At 44.6% G+C, this 17,051-nt stretch overlaps 1 protein-coding gene across 1 annotated transcript in view; it reads right to left on the reverse strand.

Annotated features, from left to right (window-relative positions):
• Positions 1 to 6,322: 6,322 nt before the first annotated feature.
• The window catches only part of GCA (grancalcin), a 50,478-nt gene continuing 39,749 nt past the window's right edge, over positions 6,323 to 17,051 (reverse strand). The window contains exons 6-8 of the mRNA XM_040357855.1: positions 13,403 to 13,516; positions 10,537 to 10,595; positions 6,323 to 6,621 (exon numbers count right to left, since the gene is read on the reverse strand). Of these exons, the coding sequence (XP_040213789.1) occupies positions 6,595 to 6,621; positions 10,537 to 10,595; positions 13,403 to 13,516 (200 nt within the window). The 3' untranslated portion in view covers positions 6,323 to 6,594. The remainder of the gene's footprint in view (positions 6,622 to 10,536; positions 10,596 to 13,402; positions 13,517 to 17,051) is intronic.

Raw genomic sequence — 17,051 nt, forward strand, 5'->3', positions numbered from 1 at the left:
ATTAGGGTATAACATTTTTATTTCACGTAGCACCCCCTACCCTACCAATGCCATTCTATAAGTGTGCACAATTTTAAAGCGTGACAGGTTAATTATCTATTTACTCAGCGCAACATCATCTTTCATATTTAAAAAAAAAAAATGGGCTAACTTTACTGGTTTTGTTATTTTTCAATTAATGAAACCATTTTTTCCCCCAAAAAAAGGCGTTTGAAAAATTATTGCGCAAATACCGTGCAACACAAAAAGTTGCCCTGACCGCCATTTTATTTCCTAGGGTGCCTGCTAAAAAAAACATGTTTGGGGGTTCTGAGTAATTTTCTAGCAAAATGATGATTTGTACATGTAGGAGAGAAGTGCCAGAATAGCCCGGGTATGGAGGTGGGAATAAAAGTCCTGTAATAAAGGGGTTAATGTACACGCAATGTTTATTTTAATTAAATTAGTTATCCCAAGTGATTTCACACTATTGGAGGCTTCCATTCCAATTTTATTCCCTATATGTGGAGTTTATAGCCAGTCAACTGAACAGAGTGGTGTTTGCAAGAGACTCCAATACACTTTAAGCTTATTTTGCCAAACACAAGAGTGAAGGCAACAGCATTTGGCGAGTGCTTTTCTTAAGGGGGTTGATGCCCCTTGTTCATCACTGGTGTAGGATTTTGTGTAATAATTTTTCTGCACTTAAAAAAACAAAAAAAAAAAAAGTTTTATACAAGTGTGGAATTGCAATATATTTTCACGATTTATGGACAGTCGCATCGCTACTGTGGAGAAATTATATATATATATATATATATATATATATATATATATATATATATATATATATATACACACACACACATATATATATATATATATATATATATACACATATACACACACACACACACACACACACAGGATGAGTTTAATGGCCTTTCGCTTGGAGAGGGCAAGTTGAGAGAGGTCCTAAAACATTTGGTAGCGGTGACCTTGGAAGGTCAGAAACTAGTCCACCAACTAATCTCTATCTTTCCAAGATCAGTGAGCAATCAGTCAGTGTCAGTGGTGGAGTAGGGCGCTCTGGACCTTCCGTTACGAGTCTGCTCTCACCAGGGACCAGACAGAAGCTAGGCAGGCTCTGCATACCTCGTGCTGCACGAGGTAAACCGCAGCTCCCAGGACCAGCTCCTTTCTCCCCTTGGACCCCCTCTTCTCCGCAGGCAAGACCCTGCCTCTCAGGGCCTTCCATCCCGGGGAACCATTGACGGCCGTCCTTCTCAGGACAGCCGTCACACCGGCCCCTCACTGCGGCTCTCTGCCTCGCTGTTTACCCTGCATCACCCCCACACGGCCACCCACGATTGAGGCATACCCCCGCCACCCCCCTGGCTTAATTTTCGGCGTCTTTTACACACCCGCGCCAGCCTAGGCCATTTCGCGTCCGCCGCGCCTTAGGAAAGTCCGCGGCCTCAGCCGCGGCCTACCGGCGCGCCGTCCATACGCCCTGCAAACGCCACCAAACTGTGCAGAATTTTCCAGGATTATCCCCCCTTATCCCTGGAGGACTCCACCATCCCCCGATCAGCAACCCAGCTCAGCCAGCTTTTTACCTAGCTGACAGCCCCCCAAGCCTGGGTCCTGTGTCTCATCTGGCGGCCATCTTGGTACACCCCAGCAACAGAGACACTTCTCACCCCCCCTCCACAATCCAACAGTGCTTGATCCAGGGATTGTCCGATCACCTTTCCAGGTATCAGGAAGGAATTTTTTTCCCTGCCGCAGCACAATTGGCCCAGCACGGCCAGGGGTTTTTTGCCTTCCTCTGGACCAAAGCCGAGAGAGAGGATTCAGTGAATCTTCTCTCCATTATCACTCAAACACCGGCACCCCCCCCCCCCCCAGCGATTGGCGACTATGGCCAATCAGCAATACTCTGCAGAAACTATTTGGGGTCTGAGGCGTTTCGCCACAGTATTACCAATCACCACCAAAAAAGCCCTAATAACAGAGCAACTTTTGAGAATTGATAGACTATCAAAAATTCTAACCATTCATCCCAGCCTAAGCACATATCATGTGCTCTGGTCAACACAAGATCGGGAGTAAAACACCGATTAGAAATCCACGATTTCATACTACAATACGATTTAGACTGCCTCTATTACAGAAAGCTGGCTCTCGGCCGACTAACACCATTCTCGGAGAACTGGTGCCAGAAAACTATCGGATTATAACGGAAAACAGAATAGGACAAAGAGGAGGAGGCCTGGCGGTGATCCTCAAGATTCACCTTGCGATCACTAAGCCAGTCCTTCAAAATCCTCTTCCATTCATGGAAACCCTTACGCTTCAACTTCAAACTAACCCCCAGGAGACTGTCCACATTCTTCTCTGCTATAGGCCACCTGGGCCAAAATCGCAGCTCCTACCATCATTGATGGAGTTTATCTCCACTTACACCCTTAACAGCAAACACCTCTTGCTGCTCGGGGACTTCAATCTCTGGGCCAACTCCTCACAGGATCCCATTGCCGACGCCTGTATTGACCACCTGGAAGGGTTAGGGCTACAGCAACTTCTATGCGGGCCAACACATGCTTCAGGTCACACGCTCGACCTAATTTTCAGACATAATCTGAAAATAAGCATTTTGGAAAATGAACCATTGCCATGGACAGATCACCATGCAATTAAATTCACAATTTCCAAAACTCCCCCATTGATAAAAGCACCCAAGCCAGTGACACACTGGACTAGATCTCAGAAGAAGCTCCATTCGGAGCTTTTCAAATCTACCTTGGGAAGTAAAATCAAAACAATCCATCCACATCAAACAGCCTCAGATACACTGGATGCCATAAATGCAGCCCTACTACAGTCAGCCGACTTCGTAGCACTGAAACGCAAAGCCCGCATCCGGAAAAACAAGTCCGGCTGGTTCAACAACCAGCTGTCGCTACTGAAGCAAGAGCGCAGAAGGGCGGAAGCCGCCTGGAAAAGAACCGCTTCAGAGGAAAACCTCTTCATCTACAAGGCAATAACGAGAAAATACCAAAAAGAAATCTTCAAAGCCAAGAAACAAAATTTTTCTATGGTTATCAACAGCGCCTTAAACCGCCCCCGCGAACTCTTCAAGATGGTCACCCAGACCATGAGTCCAGGATGTCTTGAAGCCCCCAATTCAGATTCCCAAGAATTTTGCGATGGATTGTCGGATTTCTTCATCAACAAAATTGAGGGAATCCGGGAAAGCATTCGGCAGAACAATACCCCCTTCAGTCAACCATATAACACCAAAGAAAACTTCCCACAGTCGACAATGTTCACTCTGGAACCCACTTCCATCGATGCCACAAAAACCATCATTGGTACTTTGCGAAACAGCACAGCACCTAATGATATTATCCCTACTAAACTGCTGAAGGAATGTGCCGACATCCTGGCACCACCCATCACGCAGCTTATAAATCAGTCATTTAAGGAAGGCACAGTGCCCTCCCTGCTGAAAGAGGGCACAATCCAGCCCATCTTGAAAAAACCTACCCTAGACCCTAAGGACCCAACTCATCGCCGTCCCATAACAGGCCTAAACGTTCTCTCCAAGGTAATGGAGAAAGTAGTGGTACAACAGCTGCAACAGCATCTGGATACCCATAATCTACTCGATCCATTTCAATCAGGCTTCCGTCCCAGACACGGGACGGAAACAGCATTACTAAAATATGGGACGACGTTCTTGAAGCAGCAGACGAAGGAGAATCCTGTCTCCTGGTTTTACTGGACCTAAGTGCCGCCTTTGACACGGTAGACCATAAACTGTTACTGACGCGACTGGCTGAAGTAGCCAGAGTCGCAGAAGATGATCTACCATGGTTTTCCTCTTTTCTTGAAAACCGATCACAAACAGTGAAACTGGGATCTTTCACGTCGGAGAAGCGCACGGTGTCATGTGGAGTCCCCCAAGGTTCCCCCCTGTCGCCGGTGCTTTTCAACATCTATCTTCGGCCTCTCTTTAAAATCATCAGTAGCCAAGAACTACTTTATCACTCATATGCAGACGATACGCAATTGTATTTTCGCATCTGCAACAAAAAGGATCATCATCTCAGTTTAGAGAAATGTCTCTCTTTAATAGAAAACTGGATGACTAAGAGTTATCTTAAATTCAATAGCTCTAAAACAGAACTTCTCATGTTTCACGCCAGCCGCAAGAGTCAACCGGCACCAACCTGGACACCCCCGCCCATTCTGGGCCAAATCATCACCCCTAGCTCCAAAGTCAAAAGTCTCGGGGTCATCTTCGACACCTACATGACAATGGACGCACAAATAGGGTCAGTAGTCAGCGGATCTCACCATCTGTTGCGTCTACTACACAGACTTATTCCATTTATTCCCAAAGAAGACGTAGCAGTTGTGGTGGGAACAATTGTGAACTCCAGACTGGACTATGCAAACGCCCTTTACCTCAGACTCCCAAAGTACCAAATCTCACGTCTGCAAATCGTTCAAAATACGGCTGCCAGACTTGTGACTGGGAAAAAACCATGGGAATCAATCTCACCTTCGTTGAGAAACCTTCACTGGTTGCCAGTAAAGGACAGAATTGCATTTAAAGCACTCTGTCTGACGCATAAGTGCATCCATGGGAAGGCTCCGCAATATCTTTGCGACAAGATAGAACCCTATAATTCCAAACGCGTTCTGCAATCTACCGACCAAAATCTGGTCAAGGTACCCAAAGCAAGATACAAGTCCAAAGGAGAAAGAAGGTTTGCTTTCCAGGGTCCTAGACTATGGAATGCTTTACCAGCCAGAATTCGGTTGGAGGAAAACCACCTGGCCTTCAGAAGACAGATCAAAACTCTTCTGATGTCAAGAGACAGGAACAACAAGCGCCCAGAGGCGATTCAGTTCGCATGTGCCGAGCTATACAAGTCTTTCATTCATTCACACATACATACACACACACACACACACACACTTTTTTACCCTGAAAATAGAGGGTAAACTGTGCCTGTATGTTATACGCAGGGGGCTGTGGAATTTTTATATATATTCACCTGATGGTTGATATATTTTATGTAGCAGCATACATTTCACTTATTTTTGGTGTCATAAGCAGAGTGCACATTGAACTATACCATACAATGTCTACCCAGGAGAGCAGTGCTTCCGCCCAGCCTATTTTTTTTTACAATAGGCTGGGCGGGAGGTGTTAATCATATACACAGCTGGATTTGGTTTTTAATATGCACATCGGAACCCAATTGGTGGCTTGTAGCAAGCATATCCTCTAGTACCAATTTGAGATAAGCACATCAATTTGTAAACTAGGCAAACTGGTACATGATTGATTTGCCTGAATATATACGTGAATTTGTTCCAAAAAAAAGTGAATTGCAGAGTAAAGCCTCATACACGCGATCAGATTTTTTTTGGCCAAAGCGTAGGACTTTTGCCCGAAGGGCATTGGCCAGAAACTTATTGCATACAAAAACTGCAGAGATTTGTCGACCAACACACACAAAATGTGTTTTTTAGTCTCTTTAACGCCACCCTTTGGGCAACTTCTGCTAATGTTGTGTTATGGTGAGCATTGCTTCTGAGCATGCACGTTTGTACTTAGGAGTTTGATCTGATGGACATGTGTACACATGATAGGAAAATCTGGCAACACACAATTGTTGGCAGACCATTTTAAAGTCCGCTATCCCACATTTGTCTGCAGGAAAATCTGACAATTGTCAGATGGAGCATACAAACTGCCTGTCATCACACAATTCCTGTCGTATAATCCAATTGTGTGTACGAGGCTTAAATCAATTTGGAAATGAAAAAAGATAAATGAAAATCTGGCTAAAGCAATTTGAAGCACCGTCATAGCCAGTTTTCCTGGCCTTCATACAAAGTTTTAAGCTTAAAATATACAAGGGAAACAAGTAGAGTTGTAGGTTTTTAATGAACTACAAAAATTACAGTTTATCAACATGGCATGCAATTTATGCAGGTGAACAAACATGTTCTGCACGAGTTCTTCCTTACCCACCCTTACAGCTGTCAAAACAGGTGCAAGCTGCTCCTTGAAATGAGTGTTCAAGGTAACTGACAGATCTCTCCACCTACTGATTGTTTTTTGATCGGCGGCCTTTGCAGCTTTTTGTTGGACTTACTGGAGAAAAAAATGGAAGCAGCCAATCGCAAAGCAAGTAGGAGAGAGGTCATATCAGCTGCCAAATTCAAATGCATTTTCACCTGTTTCAAGAGACAGTTGTACTGAAATCTACGCTAAAAAAACAATAAAAAAAAAAAAAAAACACACAAAACAAGAAACTGGGACGAAGGTGGATTTTAATAGATATATTTTTATATGAAAAAAGAAAGCTTGAACATATATTTTACAGCGATCTCTGAGTCCTATAATACAAATTAACTATCAATGTGTTGAGTCAGTGTACTGTGTATAAGGACCGACTTAAAATTGAAATATTAGGTTGTACAATAAGGTAGATTCACAGTGTGGTCACACTTGGTTCCCTCTTCGAACAGTTCACAGGATGATTTATAATGCCAGATTCTTCATAAACTTGACTGTAGTCCAGACATCTATATGGCCATTGTGTTCTGCAAAAACTAAGCAAAAAAAAAAAAAAATTGTTATCAAGCCGTGTCTTAAATTTGACAGAAGGTGCATCTGCAATTATGGTTTTCTTAGCCGCCATGCAAAATCCTATCCTGTAGAGTCAGATATGGGGCATTAAAGTGGTTGGTAACCCACTGTTAACACTCGCACCTACAGGTGAGCCTAGATTAAGGCAAGAAATATCTCCTTAAAGTGGGAGTTCACCCGAAAAAAAATTTTTAACATTCGATTGATGCTTATTTGGTCTAGGGGAATCGGGTAGTTTTTTTTTTTAATTCGAAGCAGTACTTAACGTTTTAGAGAGCGATCTTCTCAGCCGCTTCCGGGTATGGTCTTCGGGACTGGGCGTTCCTATTTGATTGACAGGCTTCCGACGGTCGCATACATCGCGTCACGAGTAGCCGAAAGAAGCCGAACGTCGGTGCGTCTCTATACGGCGCCTGCGCACGACGTTCGGCTACTTTCGGAAAATCGTGACGCGATGTATGCGACCATCGGAAGCCTGTCAATCAAATAGGAACGCCCAGTCCCGAAGACCATACCCGGAAGCGGCGGAGAAGATCGCTCTCTAAAACGGTAAGTACTGCTTCTAATTAAAAAAAAAAAAACTACCCGATTCCCCTTGACAAAATGAGCATCAATCTAATGTTAAAAATTAAGTTTTTAGGTGAACCTCCACTTTAATCTACATGGTAGAGGAGATTTTTTCACAAAAACCGGCAGCGCTGTAAGACAACAGAGCGGTGCCGGTTTTGTGAATGGCATTAGTGGGGTTAATGCCGTGTTTTCGCAGGGATCTGATGAGTGACGACGTCAGCCACTCCGGCCAATCACAGCGCTGGAGTGGCAAAAACAGGAAGAAGCTCCAGGGGACATGGCGGCGGTGAACAGGACTAAGGCAGACTTCAATCTCTGGTAAGTGCCACATAATGAGCTAGTATGCTGTGCATACTAGCTCATTATGCCTCTCTTGCAGGTGTATTTAAATAATAAGAAAAAGTTACAGAGGGTTTACTTCCTCTTTAAAGAGTCACCGATGCTGGGCATACATATTTTGACATCCTGTCCATTGAATGGTCAGTTAGGTGAATTCAAACTACTGTATTTATCGGCGTATACCGCGCACTTTTTTGCCCTGAAAATCAGGGCAAAATCGTGGGTGCGCGATATACGCCGATACCCGCGTTGTGTTTGAACCACTGCGCCGGCATATACTGAGCGTAGTACACTCGGGTATAGTCGGGCAGGCTCGGCTCCTCTCACGGTCACGTTTTGTACGTCATTTACGCATGAGGAGCCGAGCCTGCCCGACTATACCCGAGTGTACTGCGCTCGGTATATGTCGGCGCAGTGGTTCAAACACCACGATGGCCACAGAAGGACGCCGGACCGGACAAGGCCGCTGATGGACGCCGGGCAGGATGCGATGGATGACGGGCAAGACACCGACGAGGGGCATCCAAAGTATTTTTTTTCCCCCAGGAATTTTCCTTGTTCGGTGGTGCGCGCTATACGCCAGTACGCGTTATAGCAAGATAAATACAGTATTTAAGAATGAATTATAAAAAATAAAAAAAAAGTAACCCCACCGTTTTAAACCCAAAAATTTCAAACGAGAGTGCACTGCAAGGGTTAAAATGATCGCTTGGGTCTAGGGGGCCACAAAAAGCTCTTTACTTACCCAACCCCCTACTTTTAAAGCCTCCCTCCATGCTGTGAGACCATGTTACAGCAAATGCAAAGTCCTAGGACACCATCAAGTCCAATACGGAGCTTACAACTTAGCCCTACATGGGATCAGAGGACGCCGATCGATAGCTCACTATTAAAGCGTTGGGGAGCAGTGGCAAGCACTAGCTGCCAGGGATCAGGTAAATAAAAAGTCTGTTGCCACTCTTGGACCCAAACATAGTTTAGCCTTTGTAGTGCAAGGGCAGCCCCCACTGCAAAGTAGCATTTTTCCTTTTCCCTGGAGATGGCTGAAAAAGCAATCAGTTCAATGAATGAATCAATAAGTAGATAGCCAGCATAAGTTTTACAATGCAGTCGTTCTCCAGGTATATTGTTATGCAATATATATATATATATATATATATATATATATATATATACACACACACACACACACATACACATACACACACACAATTTGATATGGACGACAACTAGGCAAGATCCGATCAGAGTATGAAATTGTTGGGGGTATCACAGTTGAGCCTTCTGGAGACATAGTGGGCTCATAAAATAAAATTACAATACATACATAGTGCATCTGGAAAGTATTCAGAGCGCTTCATTTTATCCACATTTTATGTTACAGTCTTATTCCAAAATTGATTAAATTCATTATTTTACTCAAAATTCTACAAACAATACCCCATGACGACAACATGAAAGAAGTTTATTTGAAATCTTTGCAAATTAAAAAAAAAAAAAAAATTAAATAAAAAAATTAACATGTACATAAGTATTCACAGCCTTTGCCATGACACTCAAAATTAAGCTCAGGTGAATTCTGGTTCCACCGATCATCCTTGAGATGTTTCTACAACTTTGAGACCACTTGTGGCAAATTCAGTTGATTGGACAATAAGGTCCCACAGTTAACAGTGCGTGTCAGAGCACAAACCAAGCCATGAAGTCCAACGAATTGTCTGTAGATCTCCCAGATAGGATTGTATGGGGGCACAGATCTGGGGAAGGGTACAAGATCCCAATGAGCACAGTGGCCATCATCAACTGAAAATGGAAGAAGTTTGGAACCACCAGGACTCTTCCTAGAGCGGGTTGCCTGGCCAAACTGAGCAATCTGGGGAGAAGGGCCTTAGAGAGGTAACCAAGAACCCGATGGTCACAGACAGATCTCCAGAATTTTTCTGTGAAGAGAGGAGAACCTTCCCGAAGAACCATCTCTACAGCACTCTACTACACAGGCCTTATTGGTAGAGTGGCCAGATGGAAGCCACTCCTCAGTAAAAGACACAACAGCACAACAGAAGCTTGCCAAAAGGGCACCTAAAGAACTCTGATCATGAGAAACAAAATTTTCTGGTCCGATGAAACAAAGGTTGAACTCTTTGGCGTCAGGTCTGGCGGAAACCAGGCCCTGCCGATCACCTGACCAATACCATCACTACAGTAAAGCATGGTGGTGTGTCAGCATCATGCTATGGGTAGGTTTTTCAGCTGCAGGAACTGGGAGACTAGTCAGGATTGAGGGAAAGATGAATGCAGCAGCATAGACATCCTTGATGAAAACCTGCTCAGAGCGCTCTGGATCTTAGACTGGGGCAAAGAATCATCTTCTAACAGGACAACGACCCCAAACACACAGCCAAGATAAAGTGGCTATGGGACAACTCTGTGAATGTCCTTGAGTGGCCCAGACTTGAACATCTCTGAAGAGAACTGAAAATGGCTGTGCACAGAGGCTCCCCATCCAACCTGAAGAAGTTTGAGAGGAGAAACTGTCCAAAAATTGGTGTGCCAAGTATGTAGCATCATACACAAAGATTTGAGTCTGCAATTGGTGCCAAAGGTGCTTCAACAAAGTATTGCATTGCGCAAAGGCTGTGAATTATGTACAAGGTTTTTCATTTTTAATAAATTTGCAAAGATTTCAAACAAACTTCTTACAGGTTGTCATTATGGAGTATCGTTTGTAGAATTTTGAAAGAAAATAATGAATTGAATCCATTTAGGAATAAGGCTGTAACAAAAAAAAAAAAAAAAAAAAAAAAAGTGGAAAAAGTGCAGCTTTGTGAATACTTTCCAGATACCGTGTATATACACACACACAAAAAAAAAAAATATTGTATGCTGGGCACTGGATGTTAGGCGATAAGGTTAGGTGCAAATACACAATTCTGCACATAAAGACGTAATCTTTCACTGAAGACACTTACATCGTCATACATGAAGTTGACTATCCCCTGTTGCATGCTGTCTCTTCGCCGAAAGACATCTGGCAAGAAAGAAATTGATTAGTAAAAAGTATCTCCTCCCATGGTTTAACAATTATATGGGTCGATAATGTAAAGTAGTAAGATGTTATCCTTAAAGTAGAACTATAGGGTCTCTCGGATAGGATAAGAGGGTTTAGAACCCGTCTGATTTTTTATTTTATTTTCCCCCCACCATCTTTGTTCCATTGCAGAGATTCCACTTCACTTCCTGTCCCATAGCCAAACAGGAAGTGAGGAAATCCCGGCAAATGAAGGGAATTCCGTGGGGACTCCCAGGTCCTTAGAACTAGTGTCCCCATTGGAAGATTCCCCTCTTACTTTTTTGGGGGACAACCCAAAATATGGAATTCTCTTTTAACCATAAACAGGAGAAAGAGGGAGCATCTTCCCAACGTGGCAAAGGCAGCAATAAAAATAAATAAAAAACAAACACACTGACGGGTTCTAATCTCTCTTCACTCTATCCAAAAAGAGTTGGACCAGTATAACTATGCATATACCATGGGATCCTTCTAGGACAGTGGTTCTCAACCTGGGGGTCAAATTATGATTTGCAAGGGGTCACCGAATCCTGGGCTGTTCCTGGAGCCCGCAGCCGCGCATTCAGTTCATGGCTGGGGGGATGAGACTAGAGGTCAGCTGATGTGAGGAATGTGAAGTGGTAGAGGCTGGAGGAGACCCCATCTCCTGATTTTGGCATAGGTGTCAATACTACGAGACACCACAAAGTCGGAGGCACCGTGAATCCGGAGACACTCAAGTTGACTGATCAGAACTCCCCCCAGCATTGCCACTGATCCTATTAACCCCACCCACCAAGGAGTAAGAGAATGAATAAGAATAGAGAATACATGGAAGGGAGAGAAAAAAGGGGGAGGAACAAAGAAAAAGGTAGCAAAAGACAGCTAGAGTGAGGGATGGGAAGGAAAGAAAGGAGAACAAAGGGAAAGAAAGGAGAAGAGAAAGAGTGGTACATCCTAAAATGTACCATAAGGGGTTTGAATACTGTACGAGTGGAAGGGACTCGGGGAGCGCTAAATATCCGTGGGTTAGGGGTGCAATTTACTTGTCTTGGGTGCTGACAACCCACGCTACGAAAATAATTTTACTGTTAGGGGTCCCCACAACATGGGAAATTTTATCAAGGGGTCACGGCACTAGAAAGGTTGAGAACCACTGTTCTAGGAGCTCAAAATCAGTTACCGCTACTCCAGCGATCTCTACGGCATTCAGTGGCCATAGACACAAATGACGACTTGAGCCCCCGCCCCAGGTCATTGGACTTGATTGATAGCAGAGGGAGCTAATGGCTGCCCTGCTATCAATCTATCCAATCAAGAGCCGGGACCCCTTTACAGGTTTATTAGAACCTTCAACATGCGGTTCCTTCCCTGCGTTCATCACCCAATCAGCCAGCAATTTGTAGGCATGACAATGCCCCCATCACACAGCAAAAACGAGTAAAGCAGGTCCTTGAAGCTGAACACTGATATAATGAAATGGCCAGCCCAGAGTCCTACGCTAAACCCAATAGAACACCTCTGGAAAACCCTTGGCTACAAAGTTATGGACAAGAAACCCACTGCAGTCACCAAAAATCACACCAGAGCAATGTGAGGCCAAGTGAAGTCCTGTGGCTGCAGATGTGCGCAATTCATTCAAATACCATATCGCTGATCTAAAACCAAGCCTGCAGGAAGTGAAGTCAGAACTTTGGAGGTGCATACTTGTTCCAGAATAGAAACTCAAAAAGTACTTAAAGTGGATGTAAACCCGATTTTTTTTTGCTGTCACAATGTAGAGTAAAAGATTTCCTATCATCTGTGCCCAGTCTTGCCACACAGAGTTAATCCAGCTCTGATCAATCCTCTTATTAAAAGAAGATAGAAGTGGTGTGATGTAGGGGTAGTGGCGCAGCTTAAGGATGGTTACTGGATATCCAATCACCGGTGTGTTGATACCTAGCACTCCATATAGAGTGTGGGTGCGAGTAAAAATTGGGGGTATTTCTCATGAGCCCACCGCACAGAGGTGTCCGACAATTTTTACTCACACTCTATATGGAGTGCTAGGTATCAACACACCGGTGATTGGATATCCAGTAACCATCCTTAAGCTGCGCCACTAGCCCTACATCACACCACTTCTATCTTATTTTACACTCCTCCCTTGGGAGGTTTACTAGGGGGGCAGCAGCCCATACACCCATACCGTAGCGCGGAATTCAATATATTTCACTAATACTCTTATTGTTCAGTGAGATAAAACGGACTAACAGAGAAAAACCTTAGTCTGTTCCGCCCCCTTGCTGTGAGTGACAGGTTATTAACTTATCTCATGCACTAGCCTGGAGACAGGCATTCTTTTTTAATTCCCACCCCCACTCCTTTTCTGAAGTCATGTGGTTACTTTTCTGGATTTTGACTAAATGTTAGTGATCATAGCAAAATTCAGTGTAAGAAATACACAGGACAAAATGCATATTGACAAGGGGAGTGTAGAGGTGGGCAGGGAGTCTACTAACATCACTACTCCACCCACCGAATCTGAAGTTTTTCAGTTCTTATAACAGACAGAGGGGAAACATTTGACAGGTAAGGATACATGCAGGAGACATCCATATCCTTATAGATCAGCACTATGGCCGTAATTTAGTAAGGATGAGAGCGGCTTTACATCCACTTGGATCAGCAAAACTGCAATTTCAGAAGAGATCTACAATAGCAAGCTACATACCTTTCTCAGGATTCTTTAAAGCCACACAAACACAGAAATAAGTTCAGAAGTAGAATAGTCACCACTTTACCTGTTAAGGCACGAAGCTTCACACAGCATGCAACATAATCGTCAAAGAATATTCTGCCACTCTTGCTGTAGCGCTTCACTATTGTATTAATTGTGTTTGGGTTTAACCTGTAACCTTTAAATACGAATAGAAAAAAAAAAAAAAAAGAGAAAAAATACATATTAGGAGGTACGCATGAGCACACGTTCCATATAAAAAAAAAAAAAAAAAAATAAAAAAAAAATTGTGGTGCAGCCACATCATTCACAGTGAAGCTGTGTTCAGCCAACAAACCAGAGATGCGAGCATCCTAGTCTTCTCATACGGGTATTTTAAAGACATTTAGAAACATTCATACAGACTGCATGTGACTGTCTAACCAAATGGCCATGAGCTTTGTACAGAGGGTTGCAAGGCAGACCAGACAATATCCTGAATAAGATGGAAGGCTTCATAACAACTTGGTCCTTGTGCAACATTAAGGAATGCTCTTGCCCCATGATTCTCTTGATGTGCTTATCCAAGGAGGGAACAAACAAGCATTTGCCTTCAATGGGTAAGGGCTCTTTCACACGGGCGGCCCGTTCAGGTCCGCCTGCCAGTTTTTTAGGCGGACCTGAACAGGCGCTCTGTGCTCCCCTATGGAGCCGCGGATGTCAGCTGTGACATGCCCGCTGACATCCGACCCGCCAAAGTGTGACGGAGGAAAAACCTACTTTTCCATCCGTCTGGTGGATTGGGTGAACACAGACAGACGGTCCGTGTTCATCCGATCCCCCCATAGGGAAGAGCGGAGAAAAGACAGGGCAGTCCCTGCACAGTGTGCGGGGACCACCCTGTCATCCGCCGTCTCAGCGGGGATATACGGAGCGATCCCCGCTGAGCAAGCGGAGGTTCACGGGCAGATCATTACTGATCCGCCCCGTGTGAAAGGGGCCTAACCCTGCTCAAGGCATCACTTGCATGAGAGGTTAGGTGACCAGCATTTCAGTTCGAGAATCCGGCACATGTAGAAGCAAAATTAATCCTCCATATTTGGAAAAGCCCATCTGCCAAGCCATTGGGGTACAAGAGGTAAAATTCGGACTGGACAGAAGCATCCGTAATGATGGATTAGGATTTTGGTCCATGCGCATAGTTTACACAGGCCTGAGAGACTGACATTGAAGCAACTGTAGGTTGCATGGCAGGTCCCGTCAATGTAAAAAAAAAAAAAAAAAAAAAAAAAAACTTTAAATAAAGCCTCCAATTATCTACCAGGTCTTCGAACGTATGATTAGCCTTCAAGGAGGCCATGAGGAGATAATTTTTTTTTTTCTAAAAAGGACAAAGGGAAGTTGGTGTAGCCAACAGGCAAACAATGGAGTAGGAATGGGAGCAACTGCCAGAGGAAAAGGATACTAGGGCCCTGAAAAGATGAACTGCCAACCCCCATTGGAACCAAGAGTTGAGCCTAAGCTAGTAAATCCACCTGATCCTTTCACTGCACTTAAAAGGGGAGTTCCAGGCATTTTTAATGCTTATTAACCGCTTAACGCCCGCCGCGTGACTATTTACGTCCACAGAATGGCACGTACAAGCAGAAGGGCGTATATATACGTCCTTGACTTCTAGCGGATCGGGGGTCCGATCGGGACCCCCTCCGCTGGGTGCGGCTTACCTGCGGGAGCGATCAGACTCGAGGGGGCGGCTGTTCGTTTCCGTCTGCCCCCTCGTGATCGCTCCCAGCCAATCCCGCGAGCCTCCGCCGTGTCACTTCCTCTGCCTGTAAAATGTAAACATAGGCAGAGGAAGTGATGCAGCTCTCATCTCGGCGGTATTTTCAAACCGCCGAGATGAGAGAAGACTCACACAGCAAGTCGCACCAACACTACACTGACACCACACACATAGGCACACTTAACCCCTTCCGATCACCCCCCACCGTCACTGAATGCAGTGATCATATATGTACTGATCACTGCATTTAGTGTCAGTGTGACAGCCAGTTAGTGTGACAGCCAGTTAGTGTGACAGCCAGTTAGTGTGACAGCCAGTTAGTGTGACAGCCAGTTAGTGTGACAGCCAGTTAGTGTGACAGCCAGTTAGTGTGACAGCCAGTTAGTGTGACAGCCAGTTAGTGTGACAGCCAGTTAGTGTTAGGTCCAGGGTAGCTCCACTCCTCTCCTCTCTCCGGCCGGCGTCCTCATTGTTACTGTGGGCACCCGGCCGTGACAGCTTTCGGCTTCACGGCCGGGCACTCAATGCGCATGCGTGAGCGGCGCTGCGCTATTTGGACAGGCGATCGCCTGGGACCTGTCACCCGTCCCAGGCAATCACCTACAGGGAGGGGCCGCCAAAAGGCGATATGACGTATCGCCTGGGCGGAAGGAGGAAGTGCCAAATGTGGCATGCAAGGAGGGGGCAAGGCGTGGATTAAGCGGAAGTTCCACTTTTGGATGGAACTCCGCTTTAAGATCTGCAATGCTTATGATACTGTCCCCAGAGTGTACTCCAACCTCTGGCAGCATTAACCCTTTCGCTGGCAGGTCCATATGGTGCAAGAACCTACAGCACCGCTTTCAGCTGGCCAGGTCTGTACGGACCTGCATTCCTCCTACTATAAGCTCATGGCCACTAACCTGTAGCAGATTTTTTTCAGCAGATGCTGCTGAACTGATGGCTCTGATCAGTGGCACCAATCATAGCAATTTACCTGTAAAGCCCCCCCCCACCACCACTTTCTTCCAAGGCTCTGCAGCTTCTCCAGAAGCTGCATGAAGAGCTGAAATGGCCATGATGCAGCTGGTTAATGAAAGCGAAGATCCAAGATAGCCCTCTTCTCTCTGAGATGAGGTTACCACCCAAGGACCCTAGCCGAAAACTGAGGCTAGTTTGGAATGGGATGGGGGTGGTTATACAGGGTGGCCTGTGCTACCTCTTTTGCAAATGTCCAATCACCTCAAAGAACTGCATATAACCTAGTCATAATGATTAACGAGCCCGTCCTATACCGAGTAGAAAAATCTTTAAGGCAATTAATCAGATGGACGTCTCCAGCTGAGTTGGCTGTACGTGTCTATCAAACATTCTCTTGAAATGGGCAGAACATGCGGCAGAATAGAATTTATCAGCTGGCTAAAAATACCATCCCTATCAGACACATTCCACATGCAGGCATCCTGCTTTAAGAGGAAGATCCCCATTAAAAATTACAATTCTATATGCTGTGGACAAATGGTGCCGATGCTTCTAATACTGGTGAAAAGTCCCACAGTCATTACACTTCACCTCAATGTCGGGTCTTGAATTGTAGAGGGTCTATGTATACAGAAGCCTTTAGTGTATATACTTTTTAAGTGAGAAAAGAGAATATATATATATATATATATATATATATATATATATATATATATATATATATATATATATATATATATATATATAATCTATATCTATCTATATACATACATAAATAAACACACACTGTGGAAATTAAAGGTTTATTTTTTTGATCGATCAAAATTCTTTTAATTGGTACTAGTGGTGCAACGGATCGTAAATGATCCATGATCCGAACGAGTCACCATATGCCGATCAGCACACCACGTGATTCGGAGCTCGGCTATAGGAAAAGCTGCAGCTTCGGCCTAGCTCCCGGAGCGGCGGTCATCTTGGTCCACCCGGCGGC

Source organism: Rana temporaria, chromosome 6, assembly GCF_905171775.1.
Source record: "Rana temporaria chromosome 6, aRanTem1.1, whole genome shotgun sequence".
NCBI lineage: Eukaryota > Metazoa > Chordata > Amphibia > Anura > Ranidae > Rana > Rana temporaria.